Source organism: Schistocerca serialis, chromosome 5 (genome assembly GCF_023864345.2).
Source record: "Schistocerca serialis cubense isolate TAMUIC-IGC-003099 chromosome 5, iqSchSeri2.2, whole genome shotgun sequence".
Lineage (NCBI taxonomy): Eukaryota > Metazoa > Arthropoda > Insecta > Orthoptera > Acrididae > Schistocerca > Schistocerca serialis.
Window position 1 is genome coordinate 454,698,857 of NC_064642.1, and position 14,798 is coordinate 454,713,654.

Consider the following 14,798-nt stretch of genomic DNA (forward strand, 5'->3'; position numbering starts at 1 on the left):
AGGATCCATATGACACAGGCTGTGAAGCACTGATTGAAGTGAATCACATTGTGTTGGGCAGCATGTTCAACAACTGGGTGTTGATGGCCATTCATGTGGACCGACTATTTGCTGGTTGTCATGTCCACATAGATAGCAACACAGTGGTTACAGCTTAGTTTGTAGATACATGACTACTTTCACAGGTAGCCATGCGTTTGATAGGATAGGGGATTCCTGTAACTGGACTGGAGTAGGTGGTGATGGGAGGATGTATACGACAGGTCCTCATCTAGGTCTGTTGAGGGATATGAGCCATGATGCAAAGGGATGGAATAAGTATGGACAATGATGTTACATAGGATTGGTAGGTGATGGAATACCACAGTGGGAGGGGTGGGAAGAATAGTGGGTGGTATATTCTTCATTTCAGAACACGATATGAGGTAGTCAAAACCCTGTCAGAGAATGTGATTCAGATTTTCCAATCGTGGGTGGTACTGAGTCATGAGTGGAGTACTCCTATGGGGCCAGATGGTGAGTATGTGTAAGGTGGTAGGTGACAGAAAAGACAAGGCATGGTAGATCAGTTTCTATACAAGATTTGGTGGGTAATTTCAGTCCGTGAGGGATTCAGTGAAACCATTGGAATATTTGGAGAGGTACTGCTTGTCACAGCAGGGGCGATGACAATGGATGTTGTGTGGAATGGACTTTTTGGTATGAAATGGGTGGCAGCTGTCAAAGTAGAGTTGTTTCCGTGATTGGGAGGTTTGATATGATTAGTGGTACTGATGTAGCCATGCTTGAGATGGAGATCAACACCAAGGAAAGTGGCTTGTCAGGTTGAAGAGGACTGGGTGAAACAAATTAGGGAGAAGGTATTGAGGTTCTGGATGAATGTGGCTTGAGTATTATAACCCTCAGTCCATATCATGAATACATCATCAGAGAGTATGAACCAGGTGAGGGTTTTGGAATTCTGGATGGTTAGGAAGGATTCCTTTAGATGGCACATGAAGAAGTTAGCATAGGATGATATTATGTTTTTGCCCATTGCTGTACCATGGATTCACTTGTAGGTGATGCCTTCAAAGAAGAAGTAATTGTGGGAGAAGATAAAGCTGTCATGGTGTCCCAGAAGGAGGTTGTAAGTTTGGATTCAGTTGGGCATTGGGAAAGATAGTGTTAGAGTGGCATGGTCATGGCCATGGATATTGGGGTGGCATCAACAGTGAAAATCAGGGTGCCATGTGATAAAAGAACAAGAACTGTAGAGTCAGTGGGGGAAATTGTTGGTGTCTTTTCTATACACTGAAGAGCCAAAGAAACTGTTACACCTGTCTAATATCGTATAGGGCCCCCGCAAGCACGCAGAAGTGCCGCAACACAATGTAGCATGGATTCAAATAATAGCTGAAGTAGTGCTGGAGGGAACTGACACCATTAATCCTGCAGGGCTGTCCATAAATCCGTAAGAAAATGAGGGGGCGGAGATTTCTTCTGAACAGCACATTGCAAGGCATCCCAGATATGCTCGATAATGTTCATGTTTGGGTAGTTTCGTGCCCAGCAGATGTGTTCAAACTCAGAAGAGTGTTCCTGGAGCCACTGGGTAGCAGTTATGGACATGTGGGGTGTTGCATTGTCCTGCTGGAATTGCCCAATTCTGGGCATTGTCATGCTGGAATTGCCCAAGTCCATCGGAATGCACAATGGATGTGAATGGATGCAAGTGGCCAGAGACGATGCTTACATATATTTCACCTGTCAGAGTCATATGACATACCAGGAGTTCCATATCATTCCAACTGCACACACCTCACACCATCTTGAACACAGTCCCTTGCTGACATATTGGGTCCATAGATTCATAAGGTTGTCTCCATATGTGTAGATTTCCATCTGCTTGACACTATTTGAAACAAGACTCATCCAACCATGCAACATGTTTCCAGCTATCAACGGTCCAATGTCTATGTTAACAGGCCAAGGTGAGGTGTAAAACATTGTCTTGTGCAGTCATCAAGGGTACTTGAGTGGGCCTTCGGCTCCAAAATCCCACATCTATGATGTTTCGTTGAATGGTTCACACACTGACACTTGTTGATGGCCCAGCATCGAAATCTGCAACAGTTTGCAGAAAAGTTGCATTTTTGTCGCATTGAGCGATTCTCTTCAGTAGTTGGTCCTGTTCTTGCAGGATCTTTCTGCAGCCACAGCAATGTCAGAGATTTGATATCAGAGATGCTGTGTCCCATCACTCGTGTGCCGACTATAACACCACGTTCAAACTCACTTAAATCTTGATAACCAGCCATTGTAGCAGCAGTAACCGATCTAACATTTGTGGCAGACACTTGTCGTCTTATATAGGCTTTGCCAACCAGAGTGATGTCTTCTGCTTGTTTAAATGTCTCTGTATTTGAATATACATGCCTGGGCCAGTTTCTTTGGCACTTCAGTGTAAAATGGTGGGTTATGGGTAATAAGTCGAAGATGTTGATCCACTAGAACAGAGATTCTCTCCGTGTGGTAGAGCAACCGTTCACAATGGAGCATCCTGGGCAGTTGAGTTTGTGGACTGTAGATGGTAGGAGTGGTAGGCATGAGGAGAGAGGTTGACTTGGGGGAGGGGGTCTGGGATGGGCTTAAGGATTTGAGGAGGAACTGAAGATCATGTAGGATTTCTGGAATGAAGTTACTGTCAGAGTTTTGAAGCGATGAATTTGACAACTGGCAGAGTCCCTCAGCCAGGTAATCCCTGTGGTTCAAAACCACAGTGCTGGAGTCTTTGTTGTTCACCGTTAGGATTATAGGGTTGCACGGAGGAGTGAACTAAGTTAGGCAGTATTGGTTTTGGGTTGAATCTGATTACTATGGGCTGTTACTAAAAAGTGTTTCCACTGTAGGGACAGGGAGAAGGAGAGAAGGTCTTTAAGAAGTCCAGCATGATTTAATTTGGGAGTGGAGCAAGAAGTGCGACATTTGGAAATGACTGATAGTTCTGTGGGACTGAGGCTTTTGGAGGAAGGGTTCATGACTGTGTTTCAGATTTGTTTGTGTGTTCTGGGTTCAGTATGGTGGTGGAATGGAATATCGGAGGGTGCGGTAAATATAGTAGGTCTGTGAGGCAGAATTTACCAGCTCTGAGGATATGTAGCAGCGACGTCCACAGTGACCTCTACCTGTCCAGATTCTGTTAGTCCATAGTCCTCACCAACCTTCACTTTGAAACTCTTGTAAATCATGCCCAATCCTCCTTGCAGTATCTCCTCTCCATCCATAAATTTCTCTTTGTTCTGGGATCCCAAATTCGTGCACACTCATTTCTCACACTGAAACTCTTGCCACCCAGGCACTAGAGCAGCATGCACAATGCCACCTCAGAAATCTCTCCAACCACTAACCACCAACTCCTCTCTGTCTCCTGGTCCCTACAGTGGAGAAACCAACCATATCATTCAGATTCAACGCAAAATCCATATTGGATAGTGCGTGACTTGGTTCACTCATTCATCTAGCTGTGATCCACCACCACTGCCTCCAATCGTCCTCTGTGAACATTCCATAATTTTGAAACTTGAAACTTCTACCAGTAGAGCACTTGCCTGCGAAAGGCAAAGATCTTGAGTTCAAGTCTTGGTCCAGCACAGTTTTAATATGCTAGGAAGTTTCATACCAATGCACACTCTGCTGCAGAGTCAAAATTTCATTCTGGAAACATCCCCCAGGCTGTGGCTAAGCCATGTCTCCGCAATATCCTCACTTCCAGGAGTGCTAGTTCTGCAGGGTCTGCAGGAGAACTTCTTTGATGTTTGGAAGGTAGGAGATGAGATACCAGCACAATTAAAGCTGTGAGGACAGGTTGTGAGCCATGCTTGGATATTTCAGATGGTGGAGCACTTGCCCATGAAAGGCAAAGGTCCCGAGTTCGAGTCTGGGTCTGACACACAGTTTTGATCTGCCAGCAAGTTTCATATCAGCGCACACTCTGTTGCAGAGTGAAAATTTCATTCTGGATTCTAGAATTTCTTAACCTCAAGCCTTGCCTCACCATCATTCCCCAAATCCCTCAACAAGGAAACCAACCTTACATCCATAGAAATAACACAATCCACCAACCTTGTAATCTGGCCTGCTGACAAAGACTCAACCACTGTGGTTTTGAACCACAGGAATTACCTGGTCGAGGACTCTACCAGCTGTCAGATTCGTCACTTCCAAAACTCTGTACCAGTGATCCAGTCCAGAAATCCAACAGGATCTGCAGCCCCTCTTCAAATCCTTAGGCCCATCCCAGAACCTCTCCCCAGAGTCTTCTCTCTCCTCATTCCTACCACACAGCACACTTCTCTCTTTTAACTGCTTCCAAGAGTCCATAAACACAATCACCCAGGATACTCCATTGTAGCTGGTTACTGTGCCTCACTGAGAGAATCTCTGCTCTTGTGGATCAACATCCTCAGCCTGAAATAAGGATATCCTGCACAATGTGCACACACACGACATCATCCTGTGCTAACCTATTCATAGGGCATATACAGGGTGTTACAAAAGGTACGGCCAAACTTTCAGGAAACATTCCTCACACACAAATAAAGAAAAGATGTTATGTGGACATGTGTCCGGAAACGCTTAATTTCCATGTTAGAGCTCATTTTAGTTTCATCAGTACGTATTGTACTTCCTCGATTCACCGCCAGTTGGCCCAATTGAAGGAAGGTAATGTTGACTTCGGTGCTTGTGTTGACATGCGACTCATTGCTCTACAGTACTAGCATCAAGAACATCAGTACGTAGAGTCAACAAGTTAGTGTTCATCACGAACGTGGTTTTGCAGTCAGTGCAATGTTTACAAATGTGGAGTTGGCAGATGCCCGTTTGATGTATGGATTAGCACGGGGCAATAGCCATGGCACGGTACGTTTGTATCGAGACAGATTTCGAGAACGAAGGTGTCCCGACAGGAAAATATTCGAAGCAATTGATCAGCATCGTAGGGAGCACGGAACATTCCTGCTTATGACTCGCGACTGGGGAAGACATAGAACGACGAGGACACCTGCAATGGACGAGGCAATTCTTCATGCAGTTGACGATAACCCTAATGTCAGCATCAGAGAAGTTGCTGCTGTACAAGGTAACATTGACCATGACAATGTATGGAGAGTGCTACGGGAGAACCAGTTATTTCCGTACCATGTACAGCGTGTGCAGGCACTATCAGCAGCTGATTGGCCTCCATGGGTACACTTCTGCGAATGGTTCATCCAACAATGTGTCAATCCTCATTTCAGTGCAAATGTTCTCTTTACGGATGAGGCTTCATTCCAACATGATCAAATTGTAAATTTTCACAATCAACATGTGTGGGCTGACGAGAATCTGCACACAATTGTGCAGTCACGTCATCAACACATATTTTCTGTGAACATTTGGGCAGGCATTGTTGGTGATTTATTGATTGGGCCCCATGTTCTTCCACCTACGCTCAATGGAGCACGTTATCATGATTTCATACGGGATACTCTACCTGTGCTGCTAGAACATGTGCCTTTACAAGTATGACACAACATGTGATTCATGCACGATGGAGCTCCTGCACATTTCAGTCGAAGTGTTCGTACGCTTCTCAACAACAGATTCGGTGACCGATGGATTGGTAGAGGCGGACCAATTCCATGGCCTCCACGCTCTCCTGACCTCAACCCTCTTGACTTTCATTTATGGGGGCATTTGAAAGCTCTTGTCTACGCAACCCCGGTACCAAATGTAGAGACTCTTTGTGCTCGTATTGTGGACGGCTGTGATACAATACACCATTCTCCAGGGCTGCATCAGTGCATGAGGGATTCCATGCGACGGAGGGTGGATGCATGTATCCTCGCTATCGGAGGACATTTTGAACATTTCCTGTAACAAAATGTTTGAAGTCACGCTGGTACTTTCTGTTGCTGTGTGTTTCCATTCCATGATTAATGTGATTTGAAGAGAAGTAATAAAATGAGCTCTAACATGAAAAGTAAGTGTTTTCAGACACATGTCCACATAACATATTTTCTTTCTTTGTGTGTGAGGAATGTTTCCTGAAAGTTTGGCCGTACTTTTTTGTAACACCCTGTAGAGAATCCTCTGTAACCACTCAGAATCCCAAACCCTTCAACTAGTTCAGGTGCACCTTCCACAGTATTCTGCCACCTACCAAATCTACGCATTATCCTTGTCCATCCCTGCCCTCCGTCCCCATTCCTCATGGCTCATATATCCCTGCGGTAGACCCAGGTATACATCATCCCATAAACACGTACTACAGTCTAGTCACGGGTATCTCTTGCACTGTCAAAGACAGGACTACCTGTGAAAGAAGTAATCCACAGACTAAGGTGCAACCATTGTCTGCTTTCTGTGTGGGCATGACAACCAATGAGCTTTCTGTCCACATGTATGGGCACTGACAAACTGTGTTGAAGAGACAGCTTAACTTTTCTTAATTGTGCAGCTGGAAATTCTCCTTGTAATATTTCATTTGTTGCCGTAAGCCCACCCGGCCCTGCCCCCCCCCCCCCCCCCCCCCGCCCCCCAGTCTAACACAACACAGCCTTCTATTGCTCCAACACACCCACAATCCTTTCCCCTTTCTTCTATTTCTCCACTTCCAACTACACCGAACTGAGCAACCCTACTCTGTCCCAGCAACATCCCTGCACACTCCCACAAGCAGCACTACATCTTCACCCAACCCACCCTGCTATCCTGCTTCATGCCTCTTCTTTACCCCACCACTGGATTGCTGATCCCATCAGCCCAGTTAGGACTCAAGTCTGGCTCTGGCCTCAGCGGCCAGAACTATGGTCGTGTGTGCAAGGTGTACGCGTGCTCCTCCTCCCACCCTCCCCCCCCCCCCCCCCCCCACCACCACCACCACCACCACCACCACTTCAGAAGAAGGCCTTTTGACTAAAAGCTAAATACTAAGTTTACCAAAGGGATCAAAAATGTTTTATTTATTGATGATACAGGCATAATTGCTACAGATTCATGTCAGCAATAATAAAGCAAATAACTTATTGTTCAGAATTCATTTGTGGTTTACAACTAGTAGCCTGACTCTGAATTCCAATAACTTTGTATGATGATTCTTAATTGCAACACAACTCAATCATTGTATTGTGATGAAAGAAGATGGACGTGAAGCTTTCTTGAAAGGATAACATGAATGTCTGCCAGCAGAACATAAGCACAGTTATGTTTACTGTTACAATATTGCTTTGTAAAATTGTTCACAAAATTTCAACTGGATGACATTACTCATATTCTGCAGAATATTGTAGTGTGGCATGTTACCATCATCAAGCAATCATGATAACTATATGCTTCCGAGCATGCTTGTATCCTCTGCAGTACATGCTTTTTCCAAAAAGAACAAATTTTTAACATTAATGAGAGAACCAATTTTTTGCTGTGCTCTGTTCAATGGTATTGTTCCCATACATGGCGCAAATGTTTCTGGCTCTCTCTACTGCTGTCAACCCTCTATTGAAATAAAACAGAAGAGTATGTCAGAAATATTCCTGTTTCTCCACTTCTCACTCCATTTTCTAGTGCCCACAGCCCCCCCCCCCCCCCCCCCTCACTATTTCCAAGTGACAAAATTATGGTATGTAAACTGAAATAGTAACAGTGAACTACAAATAAAAATGCCAGTATGTAAATAAATCCATAGCAACTGGAATATTAACATGCAAAATAAAAATGCTGTGGATTTATGAAACAACCTAATACTATTAGTTGGGAACTTGCCTAAATTAGCATGTTATAAGGCTCAATTGACTAGCTATAGTAAGGGCATGATAAGTTAGCCGCTAGCCGCCAAGACCTGGTCATTAAAAGTTGACACCATTTGGAACATTTCATGTTGACTGTTCTCTGTTGCAGATTGCTGCCACCCACAGCTACCTTAAAGTTGTGACACATTAACTGATTAATAACAGTTAGTTTTACTCAACAATGGAAAATCCAGGGAGGAATGTAACAGTATTATAGAAAGGATAGTTGCTTCTCACCATATAGTCGAGATGCTGGATTGGAGATAAGCACGACAAAAAGTGTCAGAAAGTGAGCTTTCGGCCAAATAGGCCTTCGTTGAAGGTACACACACACACACACACACACACACACACTCTCTCTCTCTCTCTCTCTCTCTCTCTCTCTCTCTCTCTCTACGTCATATTAGGCACAATCACAAATGTCATTTTCTTCTACCGATTGTGTTGTGTTACAACAGCCATAATTTAATTTCAAATTTCTTGTTATGAATATGTATCTCATTTGTAGATGATTGTCTCAGGAATGAACTTTCGCAGATCGATGTTACTTCTGTGTCAAAACTTATTGATAGCAGAAGGTCAGCGTAAGTTGCACATCTTGTAAGTTGTACATCCTGTAAGTTGTCAGTACCAGAAGACAAACCACAAAACGTTCCCCCTCTCAGACCCTGTAACCCTGCAGTGGTCACACTGCTTACCCCTCCGTCCCTGTGATATAAGCAGCCAACTTTATGTATCTTACAGCCAATTGCACCAACGTCAATTAATGGAAGTGTGTCTTAAGGTATTACTGTCTATGTAAGCATTTTTTGTTGGTTACTGAGTAGGAAAAGTACACTCTTAAGAAGCTTTTAATGTTAGTTGACACTTTTGTATTTGGATGTTTGTTACTAGATGCATCTGAATACTTGATTCAGGCTGTATGTGGACCACAAGCCACAGTTGGATGACCACTGTTCTAGAGCTTCATACAGGGTGTTTCAAAAATGACCGGTATATTTGAAACGGCAATAAAAACTAAACGAGCAGCGATAGAAATACACCATTTGTTGCAATATGCTTGGGACAACAGTACATTTTCAGGCAGACAAACTTTCGAAATTACAGTAGTTACAATTTTCAACAACAGATGGCGCTGCGGTCTGGGAAACTCTATAGTACGATATTTTCCACATATCCACCATGCGTAGCAATAATATGGCGTAGTCTCTGAATGAAATTACCCGAAACCTTTGACAACGTGTCTGGCGGAATGGCTTCACATGCAGATGAGATGTACTGCTTCAGCTGTTCAATTGTTTCTGGATTCTGGCGGTACACCTGGTCTTTCAAGTGTCCCCACAGAAAGAAGTCACAGGGATTCGTGTCTGGCGAATAGGGAGGCCAATCCACGCCGCCTCCTGTATGTTTCGGATAGCCCAAAGCAATCACACGATCATCGAAATATTCATTCAGGAAATTAAAGACGTCAGCCGTGCGATGTGGCCGGGCACCATCTTGCATAAACCACGAGGTGTTCGCAGTGTCGTCTAAGGCAGTTTGTACCGCCACAAATTCACGAAGAATGTCCAGATAGCGTGATGCAGTAATCGTTTCGGATCTGAAAAATGGGCCAATGATTCCTTTGGAAGAAATGGCGGCCCAGACCAGTACTTTTTGAGGATGCAGGGACGATGGGACTGCAACATGCCAGTTCTGTTTATTGACGAAGCCGTCCAGGTAAAAATAAGCTTCGTCAGTAAACCAAATGCTGCCCACATGCCTATCGCCGTCATCAATCCTGTGCACTATATTGTTAGCGAATGTCTCTCATGCAGCAATGGTAGCGGCGCTGAGGGGTTGCCGTGTTTGAATTTTGTATGGATAGAGGTGTAAACTCTGGCGCATGAGACAATACGTGGACGTTGGCGTCATTTGGACCGCAGCTGCAACACGGCAAACGGAAACCCGAGGCTGCTGTTGGATCACCTGCTGCACTAGCTGCGCGTTGCCCTCTGTGGTTGCCGTACGCGGTCGCCCTACCTTTCCAGCACGTTCATCCGTCACGTTCCCAGTCCGTTGAAATTTTTCAAACAGATCCTTTATTGTATCGCTTTTCAGTCCTTTGGTTACATTAAACCTCCGTTGAAAACTTCGTCTTGTAGCAACAACACTGTGTTCTAGGCGGTGGAATTCCAACACCAGAAAAATCCTCTGTTCTAAGGAATAAACCATGTTGTCTACAGCACACTTGCACGTTGTGAACAGCACACGCCTACAGCAGGAAGACGACGTACAGAATGGCGCACCCACAGACTGCATTGTCTTGTATATCTTTCACATCACTTGCAGCGCCATCTGTTGTTGAAAATTGTAACTACTGTAATTTCGAAAGTTTGTCCGCCTGAAAATGTACTGTTGTCCCAAGCATATTGCAACAAACTGTGTATTTCTATCGCTGCTCGTTTAGTTTTTATTGCCGTTTCAAATATACCGGTCATTTTTGAAACACCCTGTATGAAACTCTTTTCCCTCAATTACTCTCAAACAAGGGTCTACTTTGAATAATGGCTGCAAGGTGTGATATTTGGGATCCTAACCTACACCTAACAGATCATTTCAAAAAGGCAGTCTAACACCTGGGGACCTATCCTTGCTAGCTCACAAGTGACCTTTCATTGTTTAAATTTAGCATTTATCAAGCAGTTGTCATTGATTTGCTTGATCTTTGTTGACACAGCCATGATCAGCGATTGCTTCAGAAAAACAGCCGATCAAATGCACCACAGCAACCACAAGAGCAGCAACAGGCACAACAAGAAAACAGTGGAAATACCAGTGTGCCCCTTGAAACCCAACAGTTTGGTGTTTCTCTGCAGTTCATAAAAGATCACAATAATGCTGATCCTATACCACCTGTAATGCGCCAGTGTGTAGAATTCCTTAGTCAGCCAGATGGTAAGTATCTCACACCTTAACAGTCATAGTTGCTTTACATTCATCTTAAGATTGCGAAATTTTTGATGCAAGGTAAATAAAATATCTGAACATTCTTAATCTGTTTTTCTAATAATTGCACTGTATATAGAATTGATTATCAGGTGAGTATTTAATCTGTACTTTGTCAGTTCTATCTTTCAGTTGTCGCATGTCACTTTTATTTCCTGTGTTTGAATGACAATTGGGCATTTCTGGGAGTGCTCAGTCACAAGCAGTAGCGTAATTTTTGAAAAAGAAAAAATGCTTAACCTATTATTTTCTCTGTGGTGGTGTAGAGTAATTCATGAGTGATTGAAATTATAATGAGTAAAAAGAAGTAATAATGTTACAGACTGAAAGATTATTTTCATTATAGCATTGGAGACTGAAGGATTATTCCGTAGATCATCAAGAATCACTCAAGTTAAAGAAGTCCAGAAACGGTTCAACCAAGGCCTTCCAGTAGATTTTCAGGGTGATGTTCATCTTGCGGCTGTTATACTTAAAACATTTCTCAGAGAGCTGGAGGAACCATTGATGACATTTGATCTGTATGATGAAATCACACAGTTTCAGTGTAAGTAATACTAATTAATTTTTGTTATACTGTTAAAGATACTGTATTGGTATTGCAGATAATTTATTTTATTAATAATACTTAATGTAAGCTGACACTGTACTATAGACAAATTCAAAAATAGTTCCAGTTGTGGTAAATTTGGGGAGAGAAGAAAAAGAAAATGTATTACCTGTAGTTTCCTCTCTTTTTTTCCAGCCCATCCCCTCCCAACCTTTTTTATTTATTTTCTTTTAGAACAATCATTTGTTAAAGAATTAATTCTTAACCCCCCTCCTCTCCCCCATATGAGCGTGCTAAACTGCTAATCCCCCCCCCCCCCCCCCCCCACACACACACACACATATTTCATTCTGTATTTTATTCCAAGTTAGCTGGTCCAGGTCACTGGATTCACATTTGGGAGGAGCGTTGTTCAAATCATGGCTGTCCTGATTTGGTCTTGCTGTTGACTGATTGTTAAACTCTCGATCTTGCTCCTTGATTCTATTTTATTGTTAATAAGAAACCTATTCTTTCGGTTGTTTGTACTTTTTTGAAGATGTTAATAACATATGAGAACAGAAAAAAATACCGACTGTAATAAAGTAGGTAGTTATAGTTTTGGACAGTAATTTGTATACCGATAACAGAGAGATGGCAATGTATTTACTGTTGTTGTAAATTATTCAGAAGGACTACATCAAATCTGAGCAAATTCCTTGTGTAAATGAGCCCATTTTTCCCACCTTCATTTCTCTTTTCATCTTGTTATTTCATGACTTTTCTTCAAACTAACTCCATTTTGCTGACGAGTACTACTGTTTCTCATTTCATGTTGGCACTATTCCCTAGTCCCAACCCAAAACTGCTTTCACTTCTTGACACCAGAAACCTTCATATTTGGGAACATTTATTATAAGTTTCTTTTTACATTACCATGGTCAAAATGGAACCATGAAGTGACAAGTTTTGTAATGCTAGAAATTATTGTTCACCTCTTTGAAAGTAGAATTTTCTGTTTCTTAATTATGGTGGTCAATTTATTTGTCTGCTGTTAATTGTTTCAGGTATAGCTAAGGAAGAAAGGCCACGCTATGTAAAAATTCTTATATTAGAGAAACTTCCGGAGGATAATTACCAAATACTCAAATATCTTGTACAGTTCCTTTCAAAGGTATAGGTTCACTAGCTAAAATTTTCAAAATTTAGGTCAATATTTTTCATTTCAGGAAAGAGTTGTGTACAATGACTAATTTTGTCCTGCAATATTTGTTACAGGTTATGGACAGATGTGATCTGAATAAAATGACGTCTTCAAATTTAGCTGTTGTATTCGGCCCAAACCTAGTATGGGCTCAGACAGGACAGTTCTCACTCTCTGCCATTGGGCCTATCAATATGTTCACTGACTTTGTTCTCACAAACCATGAACAAATATTCATTATTTAATTACAAACTGAAGTAGAGTATGTGCTCTTCCATCAGTCTGAATCATATAATATTTTTGAAAAAGAGATTGTCATCATCTTATCAAAGCTCAGGCTGGGTGTGAACTGATAATAGCTGGATCATATTTTGTCTTACATTAAATGCCCCCAGCAATATTTTCTCACAGCTCAGTGAACACTTTTTTCTGTGAGACTATATAAAAGGTCAACTGAATATTTTGAGCAAGCACAAATCATGCTATGGTATTGTAATGTAAAGAGGCATTTTAGCAAAAATGTTTTCTATGTTTCATGAAAAAGTGAAAAATGTACATGAACATTTTAGCAAAAAAAAGTTTTGTATATTTTGGGGTAGTTGAAGGCAACATGAAATACCAAAGAAATGAGGCAGTTTAGCAGCATAACTTTGTGCTTTGCTAAATTGAGATAGGAAGATTTTATATTAAAAAGAACTGAAAGTAGTACAGGCAAAAAGAATTGTAACTTAATATTTGTAAATATTGTGAAAGATATTATATGTTCATTTATTTAACAGTAGACCTCTTGTGGTAGCCAGCACTGCAAAGCTAATTACATTATGTACAAACTCGAACAAAAAGTGAGGAGGACATATATGAAGTGGTTGTCATTTGGCCGACTATTGTTTGTAACAGTGTGATTCAAGGCGGAGAATACTTAACTCTAGTCATTAGCTGTGTTCAATGTATATGTTGAATCAGATAAATAATGGTCTCATGCTTGTTATTCCAACCTATGTTCAACGAATTATTTCCTTTTTGGGAATATATGTTAATCTGAAGGAAGCTCCTTTTAACATTTTGATTCAAAAGTGTTGTTCTTGATAATTTCTTGTCGTAAGTTTTTGTTAGATTTTCAAATGCGTAATTGAAGGTATACATTTACTCATACATGAATGCTATTTCTCATGGTTTGGCATGTAAATTTGGTACATGCCCCCCATCTTATTATCCATATAGTGTTTTGTCATATGTAAGTTTTCTAATTACCTACTTACAATAATTCTGCTACTTAAGAGGATTAAGATGAAACGTTTATGAATTTTGTTTCATATGAAGAATAATATCGGTGCCACCACATAGTGTGGTCTATGAATTAATCATTTGGGATATAACTAAATTTGAACATTATTCACACTCCAGTTATGTGTGAATTGTAATTCCCCTTCGATACTGGTACAGGCTCAAACTAGCAACCAAAATTTAACTCTTGTAGCAGGCATAATTATTAACATAATTTTTAAATATTTGTCTGTTTTATATATGCTATTGAATAATGCAGCACTGAAATTGTATTTTTGTATTGCATGGTGAGATAAAAACAATAAGAATTTATCATCACTGAAAAGTAGGCCTATCTCTTAAAAATCAGTGTCTGTTCACGAAATTGTCAGTGACAGATGTACTGTATGATTTTTTCAGTATAAGTAGTAAATGCAGTGCATGAATGTTATTTGCCTTGCATATAAATTATTTGTATTACATTTATAAATTAGTTTAATGCGCACATTTAATATGTAAACAGCAGCAGTTCATTTCTTCTTGTTCCTTTCTTTTTCTTTTTGCTTTTGCAGGAGGAAGAAATAAGCCTTTCAGACACTGCAATTGTGTTAATTACTGTAGAGTAATTAATATTGTCAATATTCACTGCTAAAGTGGTCATAACTTAGTCAATATTATTATTTCTTGAACATTCATTAAGTGATCTGATATATAATGATATATTTTTATACTTAAGTTTCTTTGACCATTTTGTTTTAATTTTTTACAGAGAAAAAAATGTGTTTTATATACTATATTGAATTGTATTTATCTTAACTTACCTGTAACACAGAGACCTTGCATTGAAGGTTATGGAATGGACAGAGCATTCATTTTGTGTATTGTTTAATAGAGAGCTTGTCAGAAACCACATTTCACTCAGGGAGGAGAGATTTTAAGAAGGCTTTCATAGGTACGGACTGTTTGGAATAATGAGAGATTCGAATTCCTTATCTATGTATGACAT

General features: G+C 41.1%; 1 protein-coding gene across 1 annotated transcript in view; it reads left to right on the forward strand.

Annotated features, from left to right (window-relative positions):
• Positions 1-14,191, forward strand: part of LOC126481065 (rho GTPase-activating protein 1-like) — a 96,046-nt gene extending 81,855 nt beyond the window's left edge. Inside the window, exons 6-9 of the mRNA XM_050104549.1 lie at positions 10,528-10,745; positions 11,143-11,343; positions 12,393-12,499; positions 12,604-14,191. Of these exons, the coding sequence (XP_049960506.1) occupies positions 10,528-10,745; positions 11,143-11,343; positions 12,393-12,499; positions 12,604-12,774 (697 nt within the window). The 3' untranslated portion in view covers positions 12,775-14,191. The remainder of the gene's footprint in view (positions 1-10,527; positions 10,746-11,142; positions 11,344-12,392; positions 12,500-12,603) is intronic.
• The last annotated feature ends 607 nt before the right edge of the window (positions 14,192-14,798 follow it).